This window comes from Oncorhynchus tshawytscha, linkage group LG05 (genome assembly GCF_018296145.1).
Source record: "Oncorhynchus tshawytscha isolate Ot180627B linkage group LG05, Otsh_v2.0, whole genome shotgun sequence".
Taxonomy (NCBI): Eukaryota; Metazoa; Chordata; class Actinopteri; order Salmoniformes; family Salmonidae; genus Oncorhynchus; species Oncorhynchus tshawytscha.
In genome coordinates, this window is record NC_056433.1 from 12285977 (window position 1) to 12303275 (window position 17299).

The 17299-nt window shown below is 46.5% G+C and overlaps 1 protein-coding gene across 1 annotated transcript in view; it reads right to left on the minus strand.

Annotated features, from left to right (window-relative positions):
- Nucleotides 1-7811, minus strand: part of LOC112249924 (reticulon-4-interacting protein 1 homolog, mitochondrial) — a 14414-nt gene extending 6603 nt beyond the window's left edge. The window contains exons 1-7 of the mRNA XM_024419661.2: nt 7145-7811; nt 6857-7008; nt 5959-6027; nt 4762-4886; nt 4331-4379; nt 4026-4162; nt 3017-3200 (exon numbers count right to left, since the gene is read on the minus strand). Coding sequence (XP_024275429.1) covers nt 3017-3200; nt 4026-4162; nt 4331-4379; nt 4762-4886; nt 5959-6027; nt 6857-7008; nt 7145-7442 — 1014 coding nt within the window. The 5' untranslated portion in view covers nt 7443-7811. The remainder of the gene's footprint in view (nt 1-3016; nt 3201-4025; nt 4163-4330; nt 4380-4761; nt 4887-5958; nt 6028-6856; nt 7009-7144) is intronic.
- Nucleotides 7812-17299: the final 9488 nt, after the last annotated feature.

Here is a 17299-nt window from a genome sequence, read left to right on the forward strand (position 1 = left end):
ACTCAGAGACACACGCACTCAGAGACACACGCACTCAGAGACACACGCACTCAGAGACACACGCACTCAGAGACACACGCACTCAGAGACACACGCACTCAGAGACACACGCACACACTCACAGAGAGACACACACACAAACACACACTCAGAGAGACACACACACACACACTCAGAGAGACACACACACACACACTCAGAGACACACACACACACACACACTCAGAGAAAGACACCCACACAAACACACACACAGAGACACACACACACAGAGACACACACACAGAGAGACACACACACAGAGAGACACACACAGAGAGACACACACACAGAGAGACACACACACAGAGAGACACACACAGAGAGACACACACACAGAGACACACACACTCACAGAGAGAGACACACACACACACAGAGAGAGACACACACACACACAGAGAGACACACACACACACACAGAGAGAGACACACACACACACACACACACACAGAGAGACACACACACACTCACAGAGAGAGACACCCACACACTCAGAGAGACACCCACACAAACACACACACTCACAGAGAGACACACACTCACAGAGAGAGACACACACACACTCACAGAGAGAGAGACACACACACACACTCACAGAGAGAGAGACACACACACTCACAGAGAGAGAGACACACACACACACTCAGAGAGAGACACACACACACACTCAGAGAGAGACACACACACACACTCAGAGAGAGACACACACACACACTCAGAGAGAGACACACACACACACTCAGAGAGAGACACACACACACTCAGAGAGAGACACACACACTCAAAGAGACACACACACTCAGAGAGAGACACACACACACACAGAGAGACACACACACACACACAGAGAGACACACACACACACACAGAGAGACACACACACACACACACAGAGAGACACACACACACACAGAGAGAGACACACACACAGAGAGACACACACACTCAGACACACACACTCAGACACACACACACTCAGACACACACACTCAGACACACACACACTCAGACACACACACACTCAGACACACACACACTCAGACACACACACACTCAGACACACACACACTCAGACACACACACTCAGACACACACACTCAGACACACACACTCAGACACACACACTCAGACACACACACTCAGAGACACACACTCAGACACACACACTCAGAGACACACACACTCAGAGACACACACACTCAGAGACACACACACTCAGAGACACCCACACACTCAGAGACACCCACACACTCAGAGACACCCACACACTCAGAGACACCCACACACTCAGAGACACCCACACACTCAGAGACACCCACACACTCAGAGACACACACACTCAGAGACACACACACACTCAGAGAGAGACACACACACACACACACACACTCAGAGAGACACACACACACAGAGACACACACACACAGAGACACACACACACAGAGACACACACACACAGAGACACACACACACTCACAGACACACGCACTCACAGAGAGAGACACACACACACTCACAGAGAGACACACACACACACTCACAGAGAGACACCCACACAAACACACACTCAGAGAGACACACTCACAGAGAGAGAGACACACACACACTCACAGAGAGAGAGACACACACACACACACTCACAGAGAGAGAGACACACACACACTCACAGAGAGAGAGACACACACACACTCACAGAGAGAGACACACTCACAGAGACACAAACACACACTCACAGAGACACACACTCACAGAGAGAAACACACAGAGACACAAACACACACACTCACAGAGAGACACACACTCACAGAGAGATACACACTCACACACACAAAGAAGAAGTGGTGATCTCTCATATTTGTTGTTGTGTGTGGTAGGGGCTTGGGAGAAAGATGCGAAGCGAGAGGTGCCACTCTCGCCAAAATCTGTCCAAAATAAGACCAATGCGGTTTTATGAACTTAAGCTTTGTCTGCCTTGGGACAAGGGGGACAACGACTCCCATTGTTAGGGCGGAGACATGAGCATCTAGTCATTACAGTGGGGCAAAAAAGTATTTAGTCAGCCACCAATTGTACAAGTTCTCCCACTTAAAAAGATGAGAGGCCTGTAATTTTCATCATAGGAACACTTCCACTTTAACAGACAAAATTAGAAAAAGAAAAGAAAAAAAAGAGAAAATCACATTGTAGGATTTTTAATTAATTTATTTGCAAATTATGGTGGAAAATAAGTATTTGGTCACCTACAAACAAGCAAGATTTCTGTCTCTCACAGACCTGTAACTTCTTCTTTAAGAGGCTCCTCTGTCCTCCAATCGTTACCAGGCCTATCTCATCTTTTTAAGTGGGAGAACTTGCACAATTGGTGGCTGAGTAAATACTTTTTTGCCCCACTGTATGTACAGATCTCTGGTGTAAATGGGAAGGTGCACAGCACAGGAGCGAACAAGACCAAAAAGACAACATGAGAACAAGCAGACAAACGCTCATAGAAACAAAAATATAAGTCATACAGACCACGGTTGAATAAGTCACATGATGCCAACTGCCCCACCCTGGCCAAACTAAGGGGTTTCACTTATCTATTTTTCGCACTATTGTAAAGCATTGGCACAGATTTTATTTTTTACATTGTCTTTTCCAGCATGGTTCTAGCAACTATGTTTGATGTGTAACCTGGCCAGCGCAGCTCAGCGGTGTGAAACCCCCACCCCTGTAACCCCCACCCTGACAGAGGGGCGGGGTCGGTTGGTTTCGTCAAGTTACAATAAAGGCTTTTTAAACTTTTACATGAGAGTGCATTGATATTTTAGTTAGTTTTGCGTATGTAACAGAGAATCGGACTCAAGTCCTACCAGCGACTTGGTGTAATGGTTAAGGCGTTTGTTTCCCGAGCGTAAGACCGGAGTTCAGACCTCATCCGTGACACGCATGCAATGTTCACACTGCCGGCATCAACTTGTTTTGCTAGCTTACCGTGATGGCCTTCTGGTGCAGGTTGAGTCCTGAGTGGACGGCTCCCTCCAGCAAGCCCATGGAGTCGATGTTAAGCAGGAAGGGGGTGACCAGGGTCACGTATTTGGCCCCCGACCAGGACTTTAGCAGGCCCAGGGCCCACTGCTCCGAGTCCCCGCCCACATTGTCCAGGATCACGTCGAACCTGAGGGGGAACACAGGGAGACAGTGGTTATAATGAAAAAGTCTAACACACTATCCTGAGACTCTATTGACTCGGGTACTTTCTTTCACTTTGTTCAGTCCAGCACAGTTCCAACTAAGATGGAGGATGTGTAACCAGCTCAGCTCAGTAGAATTCTGCTTGATTCACTAGTGTGAACATGGTAAGAGAGAGGAAGAGAAAGAGAGAGAATCCGATCCACAACAACACAACAGTCAAGATGGTCTTAAGTACTATACCTTCATGCTATTCAATAGACAAATATAGAAGTCAACCTGACGATAAACTGAGATGTCTAGCCAAGCCTAAGGGATTGAAGTGTGTCTTCACTCAGGACCACTGAGACAAGGTTATCAGCCACCCAACCCTCCCCCAATGGAGAGCATTTAGTCTCCCATTCTAGTCCTTGAGCCACGTTGCCATGGAAACCAGGAAGTGAATCAGTGAGCAGGTATGCCAAATCAACCTTGCTCAGCTGCGTGGGTGGGTAATGTTGTTTATGACGTTGGCCAGGGAGAGAGTCGGTGGGGAAAGTGGTATTTGAGTGGGAACGTGACTGTATGTCATTAGATTGGACCTTGGCAGCTAGCTACTCTCATGTCTCAGAAATATGTTAACAGATCAAAACTAGAGGAGAATCTCAATGGATAAAATAGGGTTTATTTCCGTTACACGATCTCTTTGAGGCACTCATTATCTTCTAGTGTTGTGGCCCTGTCTCAGTCGACACATCACAGGGTTGTAAAAAGTGTTTTAAACATTCCTTGATACACACACTTTTACATTATTCCAACTAATAAAACACACTTTTCCAGCAGTCCCAGCTCCGTGGCCACGTCTCCCACCGTGTAGTCCACCACTTCATCCGCCCCCAGACCCCTCACCAGTCCCTCGGCATTGTGGGAGCAGGTCACTGTCACGTGGGCGCCCCAGGCCTTCAGCAGCTACAGAGGAAACAGACTTAGTGAGCGAGACACCTCTCTGTGTGGTTGTGTGTTGATGTGTGTATACTCTTCATGATTGCACAAGGTCAACCAACCACTGGTGCTGGTGTGAGGTGAGTCTTTAGTGTTGGTGCTATGAGCTGCTGGTCATATCTGGAAGGTCCTTACCTGGATGGAGAACGTTCCAACACCACCTGAGGCTCCAGTGATAAGAACTCTGAGAGAGAGTGGGGGGGGCAGAGGGAGAGAGAGACAGGGTGGGAGAGAGAGAGATCAGACATGGAGGTCAGGATTCAAAGAGAGAAGATGATCCATCTATGTTCAGTGTAACACATATCAGACATAGTATCGCTGGCTGCTTAGCCGAGCGCCAGAGTGAGCATCATGCAGCAGTAACACTTAAAGTAAAGCTACTCTTGCACAAACCAAGACCATGGTTTTTGGTATAGTGATTGGTTAGAACGCTGCTTCAGAAGTGCAAAGTGTTGGTCTAGGGTTTGTGGCAAAAGCGGAACAGGGTGGGGACCTACTGTCACAGAGCAGGAGCGATGTCTGGGAGAGGGAGAAATTTGGTCACGTATGGATGTGTGTGTACTTGCCGTTTGTTAGTGCAGTTGTTTCTGCACAGGCCGCCCGCGTTGACCAGGGCAGACAGGGCCGTGGCAGCCACGTAGGGGATGGACGCCGCCTCCCTGTGACTCAGCGACCTTGGCTTGTGGGAGACCTGAGGTGGGAGGGCACACAAATACCATTTTTCATTCATACAAGGACACACACAGGGTAACTAGTAGAAGGACAATACAGCACAAACTCACACACACATCTGTCCGTGCTGTTACTCCTCCCTCCCTTTACCCTTTCTTTTATTTCAGGCAACGATGGGAAAGCAGAACGACTGGAGTTGCTGCAAGGACAGGACAACAGGACAGGACAACAGGACAGGACAACAGGACAGGACAACAGGACAGGACAACAGGACAACAGGACAGGACAACAGGACAGGACAACAGGACAACAGGACAGGACAACAGGACAGGACAACAGGACAGGACAACAGGACAGGACAACAGGACAGGACAACACAACAGGACAGGACAGCAGGACAGGACAGGACAGCAGGACAGGACAGCAGGACACCAGGACAGCATGCTGATAAGTGCCAAACAAATTATGCACCCCACAACTCAGTTTGTCTGGCTAGCCTAATTGCTGCTTTCACTGGCTCATGGAACCAGTTGTACTGTGAGTCTTAATTCATTATGCACACTTCGTTGCAATATGATTACATAATAATAGACTTGCACCTCATCCAAGTTTGTTTTCCACGTTTTCTCAGTTGAAGCAAGGGTTCATAGAAAGCAATGCCCCCTGGTACTTCCATTTGTTTGAAAACAGAGCCATTAAAATAAGCTAATATTCTCCTCTATAACAGAGCCATTCAAATCTGAAAGAAGCCCATGTTCTTTTCTATTCAGCAGACGACTGAACACCAAGAGGGTGGTCTGTCTTACAAAGACTAAGATAGATTTTCATGAAACACTTCAGTTTCTACATGTATAATGGGATAACACAATGAATGAAAACCTGTTTGGAAAACAATTCATCATAACAATTACATGCCATTTAGCAGACGCTTTTATCCAAACATACATACATTTTATGGACGGTAGGTCCCGGGAATCAAACCCACTATCCTGGTGTCGGAGGGGACATGCTCTACTCGCTGAGAACCACCCTATGTCATTGCATTAATAAAATGTACACGTAGCATACACAGTCAGTCATAGTAGAATTACCTCATACTCTGTCAGATTCACCATCTCTGCTAGGCTGCCCTGCTTCCATGGAGGGATGGCCGCCCACACCTGTGAAGAAAAAACACACAAAACACACACAAAAAAACACACAAAATAATATATATATTATTTCAAACATTTTATATTTTCAACACATCAGTTATTTACAATAACATCGTAATGCATATATGAAAAACACAAAACAATGCAGAAGTCCTCTAAAAACAAAATCAAACGTGTTACAATAAGCAGACAGGCAGCCACCAGACAGTTGGAACGTGTTACAATAAGCAGACAGGCAGCCACCAGACAGTTGGAACGTGTTACAATAAGCAGACAGGCAGCCACCAGACAGTTGGAACGTGTTACAATAAGCAGACAGGCAGCCACCAGACAGACGAGTTTCTGCACACCACCTGCAGCCCGACGGAGGCTCAGCAGAGGAGCCCAGACGGGGCCCTGCTGAGGGGGCCAGCCAAGCCACAACCACTAGGGATGGAAAAATACATTCTAAGGGTATCTCTGTAATCCTACTTGATAAACAAGGTATCAGATAATGAGTGTGACAAGTGTGGAACAAAAAACAACACCTGTTTCATTTCTGCCAACAATGCAAATAATTTACCAGTAGGTAAAAAGTATGGCCAGGTGCGTTTTCATTCGATCAGCAAAACGGCTGTTCTTTTGAATGTCACAAGAAGGCACTGTGCATGCCATCCCGACTCAGCATGGTTGTGTTCAGTAAACACCAAATGAAGGAAACCGAGTAAAAACTGGAGAGACAACTTGGAATTGTTCAATAACAAATGTCCATTTTCATTTTCCGTTGCAAAACGTTTTGCTACGGTCAGACCTAATGACTGTTACAAGGCCACATCAGAGCTGCTCAACTACGTACCTCATCTCCTGGTTTGAAATGGGTCACTCCCGACCCACAATCCAACACCACGCCAGAGACATCCCGACCCAGTATGATGGGAAACTCGCCGCCGTTCTGACCCAAAGACACCGGGTCCCGTCTCAGCTTCAGAAGATTTGACCCATACCCTCCTGAGAAATATAAACAGAAAGATTAGTAAAACAATTGTGATATAGATGCAAAATTATTCCCATGACAGCTAATGCAAATGACTGAAAAGAGATATGACAATGAGCATATTGACATTATAGACTTATAGATACCTACCCCTCATGGATATGTCGAGAGGGTTGAGGCTTGCAGCGTGGACCTGGATTAAGACCTCACTTGCTGAGTTGACACTGGGAGCTGTGGCATCTTCAGTGAACCGCAGTACCCCATTGTTGCCATACTCGTCAATCACCCAAGCTGGCATGCTGGACCGCAATCTCGAAGAGGAGCTGAGATTTCTTCGGAGGGAGCATATGATGTTCCCAGAACTAGCCATCTTTGTAGTTAAAGCAAGTGCTCTTGCATGGGGCAAAAATAGCTGCCTGCAGCACGCCGTGACTTTGACAGAGCCCATATCGAATGTTATTATCCACCTCCTGAAATGTCTAGCAAATCAACTGTGTAGAAAGGTATAAATGGCTTCATGCACTGTCTAACGTAAGGGCTACATGTCAATAGTACGATAATTATGAATGTCAGCGTTGAGGTGACATGTAGCTATTCATTAAACATTCACGCTCATAGAAATACCTTAAAGGTTTAATGAATTTACCATGAAGCTACGAAAGTGTTACCCGAAATTATGCACGAACGAAAATCCCAAAATATCTTTATCTTGATAACTAAAATTAATAAGTTACATGACGTGCCTCTGGTACATAACTTACACAACATTCGCTTCCTACTCTGTGCTCTCAGTTACCGCTGACCTCATTCTTCTTCGTGTAGTTTTCCGGCAGACTATATGCTTTGTCGTGTATTGCTGCCGTTAACAGGTCGGAGTGTGAATTGCACATTTCCTTCACAGAGCCGAAAACTAACTAGGAAAAACTCCCTAGAAAGGCCAAAACCTAGGAAGAAACCTAGAGAGGAACCAGGCTATGTGGGGTGGCCAGTCCTCTTCTGGCTGTGCCGGGTGGAGATTATAACAGAACATGGCCAAGATGTTCAAATGTTCATAAATGACCAGCATGGTCCAATAATAATAAGGCAGAACATTTGAAACTGGAGCAGCAGCACAGTCAGGTGGACTGGGGACAGCAAGGAGTCATCATGTCAGGTAGTCCTGAGGCATGGTCCTAGGGCTCAGGTCCCCCGAGAGAGAGAAAGAAAGAGAGAATTAGAGAGGGCATACATAAATTCACACAGGACACCGGATAGGACAGGAGAAGTACTCCAGATATAACAAACTGACCCTAGCCTCCCGGCACATAAACTACTGCAGCATAAATACTGGAGGCTGAGACAGGAGGGGTCAGGAGACACTGCCCCATCCGAGGACACCCCCAAACAGGGCCAAACAGGAAGGATATAACCCCACCCACTTTGCCAAAGCACAGCCCCCACACCACTAGACTTCAACCACCAACTTACCATCCTGAGACAAGGCTGAGTATAGCCCACAAAGATCTCCGCCACGGCACAACCCAAGGGGGGTTGCCAACCCAGACAGGATGATCACATCCTGATCACAAGAAGAAGAAGAAAAAAAAAGAAAAAGAAGTGAGGCTCCACCCCAACCACCCACTCCCTTCCCAACCCCAGCCACCTAACATGTCTCCCTCCAGCCACCACTGAACTAGGCTAATAGAACTCGCCAGCTTGTCGTCCTAAAACACGCAAATTAGTTACCTCTGGTTCGTTCAGAAATCCCTATGGGGAAAATAAATGGGGGAAGATTAGGGTTTTGGGAAAAATGCAGAAAACAAGGTCCAAGGTTAACACAGGTTTAGGATATCTTATATGTTTTGTTCCAGGATAATATCAGCCAGTTAGCATGACCTTTATGAATTATGAAGCCTTTATGTGCCTTCTGCGCTTTTTGATTACATAAAAAAAGGTGACGTTAGCTGATAAAGATTATGTCATCAAACAAAACGCATAAGATCTCCTAAACCTGTATTTACCACAGACCTTATTTTCAGCAGTTATCCAAAAAACCCTACAAAAAACGATTATTTCCCTATAGGCTTTGTCCACCGAATCAATGCTGGTGCTTCTACACCTGCATTGCTTGCTGTTTGGGGTTTTAGGCTGGGTTTCTGTACAGCACTTTGAGATATCAGCTGATGTACGAAGGCCTAAATAAATACATTTGATTTGATTGCCTACTAAAAGGCTCCGTTACTGTTTCTCTCTAGTGTGCCAAATCTTTGTGTCAGCCAGGAATAATCTGCTTGATAAGATGGTGTGAGGGACAGATCAGTAACTTTGGCTTGCTGTAATGATTTGTTTGTAGTGTTTCTCTTAGCATCTGTTTGCATAATCGATCACCTGAGACTCTGGAGCTTTATACCAGGGTTAGAGTCAATTCTAAATCGAGTTGAGAAATTGCTCTTTAATTCCAATTAAATTCTTGAATTTGAATTGACTTAAAATTGGCCATAGAATTTGAATTGAATTTGAATGAAAGGAAGTAGAATTGAATCCAATGCAACTCAAATGGCTTGTTTACTCTACACATCACCATGATCATGTTTATTTGACCATCCTGTATGGTTAACACTACTATGTAGTTCATTTTTAAAACTCATTCTCCTGAAACAATTTTCAATAATTACAGTGGTCTGGAAATATTCTAAGATTATGTTGTGGGTTGTCTATAATAATTCATAATCCTCTTAATGTTTTTTTAATATCAGAAAAATACATTTCCGATAATGTATTAGATTCATTGTTTGAATTGAATTACATTCTGAAATTGTGAATTGACACCAACCCTGCTTTATACAGTACAGTATGTGTTCAGTGAAAGAACAACGGGGGTTTATTTACTCTAGGAACCAAACGGAAACAAACAGGACGAAAAGGGGAGGCATTATTAACTGAATTTGTCCAATAAGAAACCCTTGTTTCAGTTGCAAAACATTTTTCTACGGTGTGCATTAATGAATATACTCCTGCTTTTGGTTCCCTAGGATTAACCTCTGGCCACACCATAGATTCTAATGTAGGTTAATTTATTTGATAGGTTGCACAGACATGGTGACATGCAATTCCAGGATCTTGGGACCAAATGTTATGAATAAAGATGCCTGGGGTCCCCTGAAGCCAGAGAGGACAGTTCAACAGAGATTGGCTCACATTCATTTGGAATAGTTTGTGTCAAATCAAATCAAATGAAATTGTATTAGTCACATGTGTCGAATACAACAGGTGTAGAACCTACAGTAAAATGCTGAATACAACAGGTGTAGAACCTACAGTAAAATGCTGAATACAACAGGTGTAGAACCTACAGTAAAATGCTGAATACAACAGGTGTAGAACCTACAGTAAAATGCTGAATACAACAAGTGTAGAACTTACAGTAAAATGCTGAATACAACAGGTGTAGAACCTACAGTAAAATGCTTACCTACAAGCCCTTAACCAATAATGCAGTTTTTTTCAAATACCCCTAAAAATACAAATAAATAATTGTTTTATTAAAAGAGCAGCAATAAAATAACAATAGCGAGACTATATACAGGGGGTATCAGTTGATGGTTTGGTTTTTCGGATGATAATGACATGGGGATCATTTGAATTATCTTAGCCTATCCTGGTTTATCTTGATTGCATTATCTCTGCCTTGATTCTACTAGTTATACTACATGTGCAGCCTATTTCACTACTGCTTCCCTGTTGTAATGAAAAGACACTAGTCAGAAATATACAGTAGCCCAACTTGTATGACTTTATCTATTTTTTTCCTTTAGTTTATTTAGTAAATATTTTCTTAACTCTATTTTCTCAAAACTGCTTTCTTGGTTAAGGGCTTGTAAAGTAAGAATTTCACCGGAACGTCTAAACCTGTTAATATTCAGCGCATGTGACAAATAACATTTGATTTAATTTGATTAATGAGCTCACGAGCAGTAGTCTACAGAGCGTTGGTTCAACTTCAAACAGTAGAAGATGAACCCATAGAGTTTCACAGAAATACTCTGCCTCAAATGAGAGCTAGTTGAGATTGGAGCAAAAGATTGTACCCAGAGCCTCTGAAGCGGAATAACCATGGTCCTCGTCCAAATGGCACCATATTCCCTATAAAGTGCACTACTTTTGACCAGATCCCTATGAGCCCTGGTCAAAAATAGTGCACTACATATGGAATAAGGTGCCGTTTGGGGCATAGCCCATGACTCAGCATGCCAATAAACTGAGCTGGTATTAAAATCACACAGATCTCTTGGGGGATAGGAAGGAGGACACACATATTGGATACTTTGTTTCAGACCACCTCATTACAGTAGAGGCTGCCTAATGAAGTGTGAGGGGCCATTCTCATTATAACAAGGAGTGAGTCCCAATTATCGCTCCTTTCTCCCAAAGTGTGCAGCTGTTCATGTCCCTTCACTGATTTGAAAGAAAATTGCTGGTATAATTAATACGGTGGAATTTCGCCTAGGCAGCACCTTACCTAAACAGGTGTGTGTTTCCAATGCTTTTGGATTTGTGGGGAACAAGTAAACAAGTGCAAACTTCGGGAGAAAGGAGATATTATTGCAGGGATCATCAACTAGATTAAGCCGTGGGCTGATTTCTTCTTGAGCGGATGGTCGGGGGGCCAGAACGTAATTACAAATCGTTTGTAGGCTGCAAATTGACTGCAAGAAGACCAAACAGATATAATATTGGACTAAAACAGAATTACTTCAAATCTTGCTTACATTTGTATATAAACCCTGTATTATTGGGACACACCCTGAGGAACCTGGCTGCAGTGCTGTGTTCTGAGTGTCCTTACTATTTAACACTGTATGGAAAGGTTTAAAGATGGCTCGAGCTCAAAGACTTATGAGGACACAAATGGATCAGACTCTCACTAGCATCCCTTTTAAAATGTGTTTGTGTGTGGGGCTGTGGAGGGGCGTCCTGATTCTCAGTCTTATAACAGCCTGGTATAGCTTCTTATCTGGGTCTCTTTAGCCATCCTGGGACTGATAGCCTACATCACATGGTCGAGTCAGACTACAGTCTAAATAGACATGCGTTTAATTGATCACATTTAGTGTGTTCATTTTTAAAATAAAAAATAGAATAAAATTTGGGAGTAGATCAGCTTCAATATTGCAGATAGAATCTGGCTTCCATCAATGTAATTGTCTGCATCATTTCCAATGGCCATATATATATTTGACAAATATCTATATCATATATATCCTACCTTTCAAAAGTTTGGTACTCCCTGTATATAGCTCCACATTGATCTGGTACTGGTACTCCATGTATATAGCTCCACATTGATCTGGTACTGGTACTCCATGTATATAGCTCCACATTGATCTTCTACTGGTACTCCCTGTATATAGCTCCACATTGATCTGGTACTGGTACTCCTGTATATAGCTCCACATTGATCTGGTACTGGTACTCCCTGTATATAGCTCTACATTGATCTGGTACTGGTACTTCCTGTATATAGCTCCATTCTTGCATATTTTATTTTATTTGTTGTGCTATTATTTAATTAGAATTATTATTTTGAAAATCTGCATTGTTGAGAAGGACTCGTAAGCATTTCACAGTAAAGTCTACACCAGCTGTATTCGGCACGTGAAAAAATAACATGTGGTTTGATTTGATTTGATATTGAATGGATGCCTTGATGCGGATGCGTTAATAAAGACTGAGAGGTGCACAGGTTCCACGACAACCCAAATGAAAGGGGCTGCGCTGAAGGAGGATATTTTTAGAACGGTCAAGTGGTTTGTTCTCCCTGGAAACCAGCCTGCTGCTGCTTCAGTGATTGGGTACTTGACGTCAGCCAAGCCAAGCCGTGGACCAAGGAAGAGGCCTAACTAGCTCCTGGAAGGCTTATCACTATGGATGGGCTGGAACCCAAAGGTTTTTTTTCAAGGCAGAGGTGTTAAAGACGTAGTAAATGCCCCTTCTGTTTCAGAGTAACCTGGGTTGTGTTCATTAAGCACCAAACGGAGGAAACCGGCTGAAACACGGAAGTTTTAGCTGGGCTTGTCGAATGAGAAATGCTTGTTTTCATTTTATTTATTTATTGTATTTTTTGTGCCGCAATGAACACAACCCAGGATCATCACAGCACAATCAACTCAGCATTATCCTAGTGTGTGGGGATGATTCACACTCATGAGACTTGACTTTTCCTCGTGTCTGGTTGGTCAGTTGGAAATCCCTTTGGTTGCGTCCCAATAATCTCTTCTTCCTCCTGAAGTGTGCACTCGTTCACTACTCCCCACAAGGCTAAAAGCATTGGACCGATGTAGGCCCGGGCTAGAAAGAAGGACTTTTCATATACCGGTCAAGTGAACAAGTGTATACTTCGGGAGAATGGAGAGGTTATTGGTATGCAACCATTGCTTCCCCTACCCCTCTGCTTCAAGCGCAGCGGTTGACAGACCATATTCAGTACAGTTTATCATGTGATAATCTTGGCACTAAGAGGATATAAAACAACACCAATTACACATCTGTATGATAACTTACACTACCACTACACTATTTGGGGTCACTTACAAATGTCCTTGTTTTTGAAAGAAAATCAAATTTTTTTGTCCATTAAAATAACATCAAATTGATCAGAAATACAGTGTAGATATTGTTAACGCTGTAAATGACTGTTGTAGCTGGAAACGTCAGATTTATGGAATATATATAGAATATCTACATAGGTATACACGATCGTCGTAAGCATACTCTGACCAAAGCGCAGCGGGATCTGGGTTCCACATATTTATTTAATGAAACACACAAAAACAACAAAGGATAACCGAAACGTGACGTTCTGGAGTGCTCACAGGCAACTACACAAAAACAAGATCCAACAAAACATAGTGGGGAAATGGCTGCCTAAATATGATCCCCAATCAGAGACAACGATAAACAGCTGCCTCTGATTGGGAACCATACCAGGCCAACATAGAACTAAACAACCTAGATAGGAACACCCCCCCCCAAGTCACACACCGACCTAACCAAAATAGAGAATAAAAAAGGCTCTATATGGTCAGGGCGTGACAGTACCAAATTGGAAGGCTCCGGCACAAAGGAAGGCTCCGGCCTTGGAGTGAGACTGGACGCCGTGCCTGGACATCGGTGCAGAGGAAGGCTCCTGCCATGGAGTGGGACTGGACACCGTGTCTGGACTGGGCACCGGCGCAGAGGGAGGCTCCTGCCCTGGAGCAGGAGGTTCTGGACCATGGACCAACGTAGGAGGTTCCGGTCTGTGGACCGTCGCAGGAGGTTCCGGACTGTGGACTGTCGTCGGAAGCTCTGGACTGGGGAACGTCGCCGGAAGCCTGGTGAGTGGAGCCAGCACAGGTGGCACCGGACTGGTGACACGCACTTCAGGGAGAGTGCGGGGAGAAGGTACAGGACCTACCGGACTGAGGAGGCGCACTGGAGGCCTGATGCGTAGATCCGGGCACAGGTGGCACCGGACTGGTGACACGCACTTCAGGGCGAGTGCGGGAGCAGGCACATGAGGTACCGGACTGGGGAGACGTACTGGAGACCTGGTGCATGGAGCCGGCACAACTGGTACCGAACAGATGACAACCTCCGCACGGTGAGTGCGGGGAGCTAGCACAGGATGTAACTGGGCTGTGGAGGCGCACAGGAGACCTGGTGCGTAGAGCCGGCACAAATTGTACAGGACGTACTGGGATGTGGAGGCGCACTGGAGACCTGGTGCGTGGAGCTGGCACAGATTTCCCCAGACTGATCGCACGCTCCTCAGGACAAGTACGGGGAGCTGACTCCCTCTGTTCACTCTCCTCCAATTTCTCCATCCTCTCCCAGACGGGCTCTGGTTCACTCCCCAGCTCCGCCGACCACCCCGTGTGCCCCCACCAAAAAATATGGGCTGTCTTTTGGGCTTTCTCCTTGCGTCTGCCGCCACGGAAAGCGATCCTGTCCTGCCAGGATTTCCTCCCAAGTCCAGGATCCTTTCCCATCCAATATCTCCTCCCAAGTCCAGGATACCCTCTCCTCCTGGGCACGCTGCTTGGTCCTGTTGTGGTGGGATCTTCTGTCACGATCGTCATAAACTGGGTTCCACATATTTATTTAATGAAACACACAAAAACAACAAAGGATAACCGAAACGTGACGTTCTGGAGTGCTCACAGGCAACTACACAAAAACAAGATCCAACAAAACATAGTGGGGAAATGGCTGCCTAAATATGATCCCCAATCAGAGACAACGATAAACAGCTGCCTCTGATTGGGAACCATACCAGGCCAACATAGAACTAAACAACCTAGATAGGAACACCCCCCCAAGTCACACACCGACCTAACCAAAATAGAGAATAAAAAAGGCTCTATATGGTCAGGGCGTGACAGTACCAAATTGGAAGGCTCCGGCACAAAGGAAGGCTCCGGCCTTGGAGTGAGACTGGACGCCGTGCCTGGACATCGGTGCAGAGGAAGGCTCCTGCCATGGAGTGGGACTGGACACCGTGTCTGGACTGGGCACCGGCGCAGAGGGAGGCTCCTGCCCTGGAGCAGGAGGTTCTGGACCATGGACCAACGTAGGAGGTTCTGGTCTGTGGACCGTCGCAGGAGGTTCCGGACTGTGGACTGTCGTCGGAAGCTCTGGACTGGGGAACGTCGCCGGAAGCCTGGTGAGTGGAGCCAGCACAGGTGGCACCGGACTGGTGACACGCACTTCAGGGAGAGTGCGGGGAGAAGGTACAGGACCTACCGGACTGAGGAGGCGCACTGGAGGCCTGATGCGTAGATCCGGGCACAGGTGGCACCGGACTGGTGACACGCACTTCAGGGCGAGTGCGGGGAGCAGGCACATGAGGTACCGGACTGGGGAGACGTACTGGAGACCTGGTGCATGGAGCCGGCACAACTGGTACCGAACAGATGACAACCTCCGCACGGTGAGTGCGGGGAGCTAGCACAGGATGTAACTGGGCTGTGGAGGCGCACAGGAGACCTGGTGCGTAGAGCCGGCACAAATTGTACAGGACGTACTGGGATGTGGAGGCGCACTGGAGACCTGGTGCGTGGAGCTGGCACAGATTTCCCCAGACTGATCGCACGCTCCTCAGGACAAGTACGGGGAGCTGACTCCCTCTGTTCACTCTCCTCCAATTTCTCCATCCTCTCCCAGACGGGCTCTGGTTCACTCCCCAGCTCCGCCGACCACCCCGTGTGCCCCCCCACCAAAAAATATGGGCTGTCTTTTGGGCTTTCTCCTTGCGTCTGCCGCCACGGAAAGCGATCCTGTCCTGCCAGGATTTCCTCCCAAGTCCAGGATCCTTTCCCATCCAATATCTCCTCCCAAGTCCAGGATACCCTCTCCTCCTGGGCACGCTGCTTGGTCCTGTTGTGGTGGGATCTTCTGTCACGATCGTCATAAACTGGGTTCCACATATTTATTTAATGAAACACACAAAAACAACAAAGGATAACCGAAACGTGACGTTCTGGAGTGCTCACAGGCAACTACACAAAAACAAGATCCAACAAAACATAGTGGGGAAATGGCTGCCTAAATATGATCCCCAATCAGAGACAACGATAAACAGCTGCCTCTGATTGGGAACCATACCAGGCCAACATAGAACTAAACAACCTATATAGGAACACCCCCAAGTCACACACCGACCTAACCAAAATAGAGAATAAAAAAGGCTCTATATGGTCAGGGCGTGACAGTACCAAATTGGAAGGCTCCGGCACAAAGGAAGGCTCCGGCCTTGGAGTGAGACTGGACGCCGTGCCTGGACATCGGTGCAGAGGAAGGCTCCTGCCATGGAGTGGGACTGGACACCGTGTCTGGACTGGGCACCGGCGCAGAGGGAGGCTCCTGCCCTGGAGCAGGAGGTTCTGGACCATGGACCAACGTAGGAGGTTCCGGTCTGTGGACCGTCGCAGGAGGTTCCGGACTGTGGACTGTCGTCGGAAGCTCTGGACTGGGGAACGTCGCCGGAAGCCTGGTGAGTGGAGCCAGCACAGGTGGCACCGGACTGGTGACACGCACTTCAGGGAGAGTGCGGGGAGAAGGTACAGGACCTACCGGACTGAGGAGGCGCACTGGAGGCCTGATGCGTAGATCCGGGCACAGGTGGCACCGGACTGGTGACACGCACTTCAGGGCGAGTGCGGGGAGCAGGCACATGAGGTACCGGACTGGGGAGACGTACTGGAGACCTGGTGCATGGAGCCGGCACAACTGGTACCGAACAGATGACAACCTCCGCACGGTGAGTGCGGGAGCTAGCACAGGATG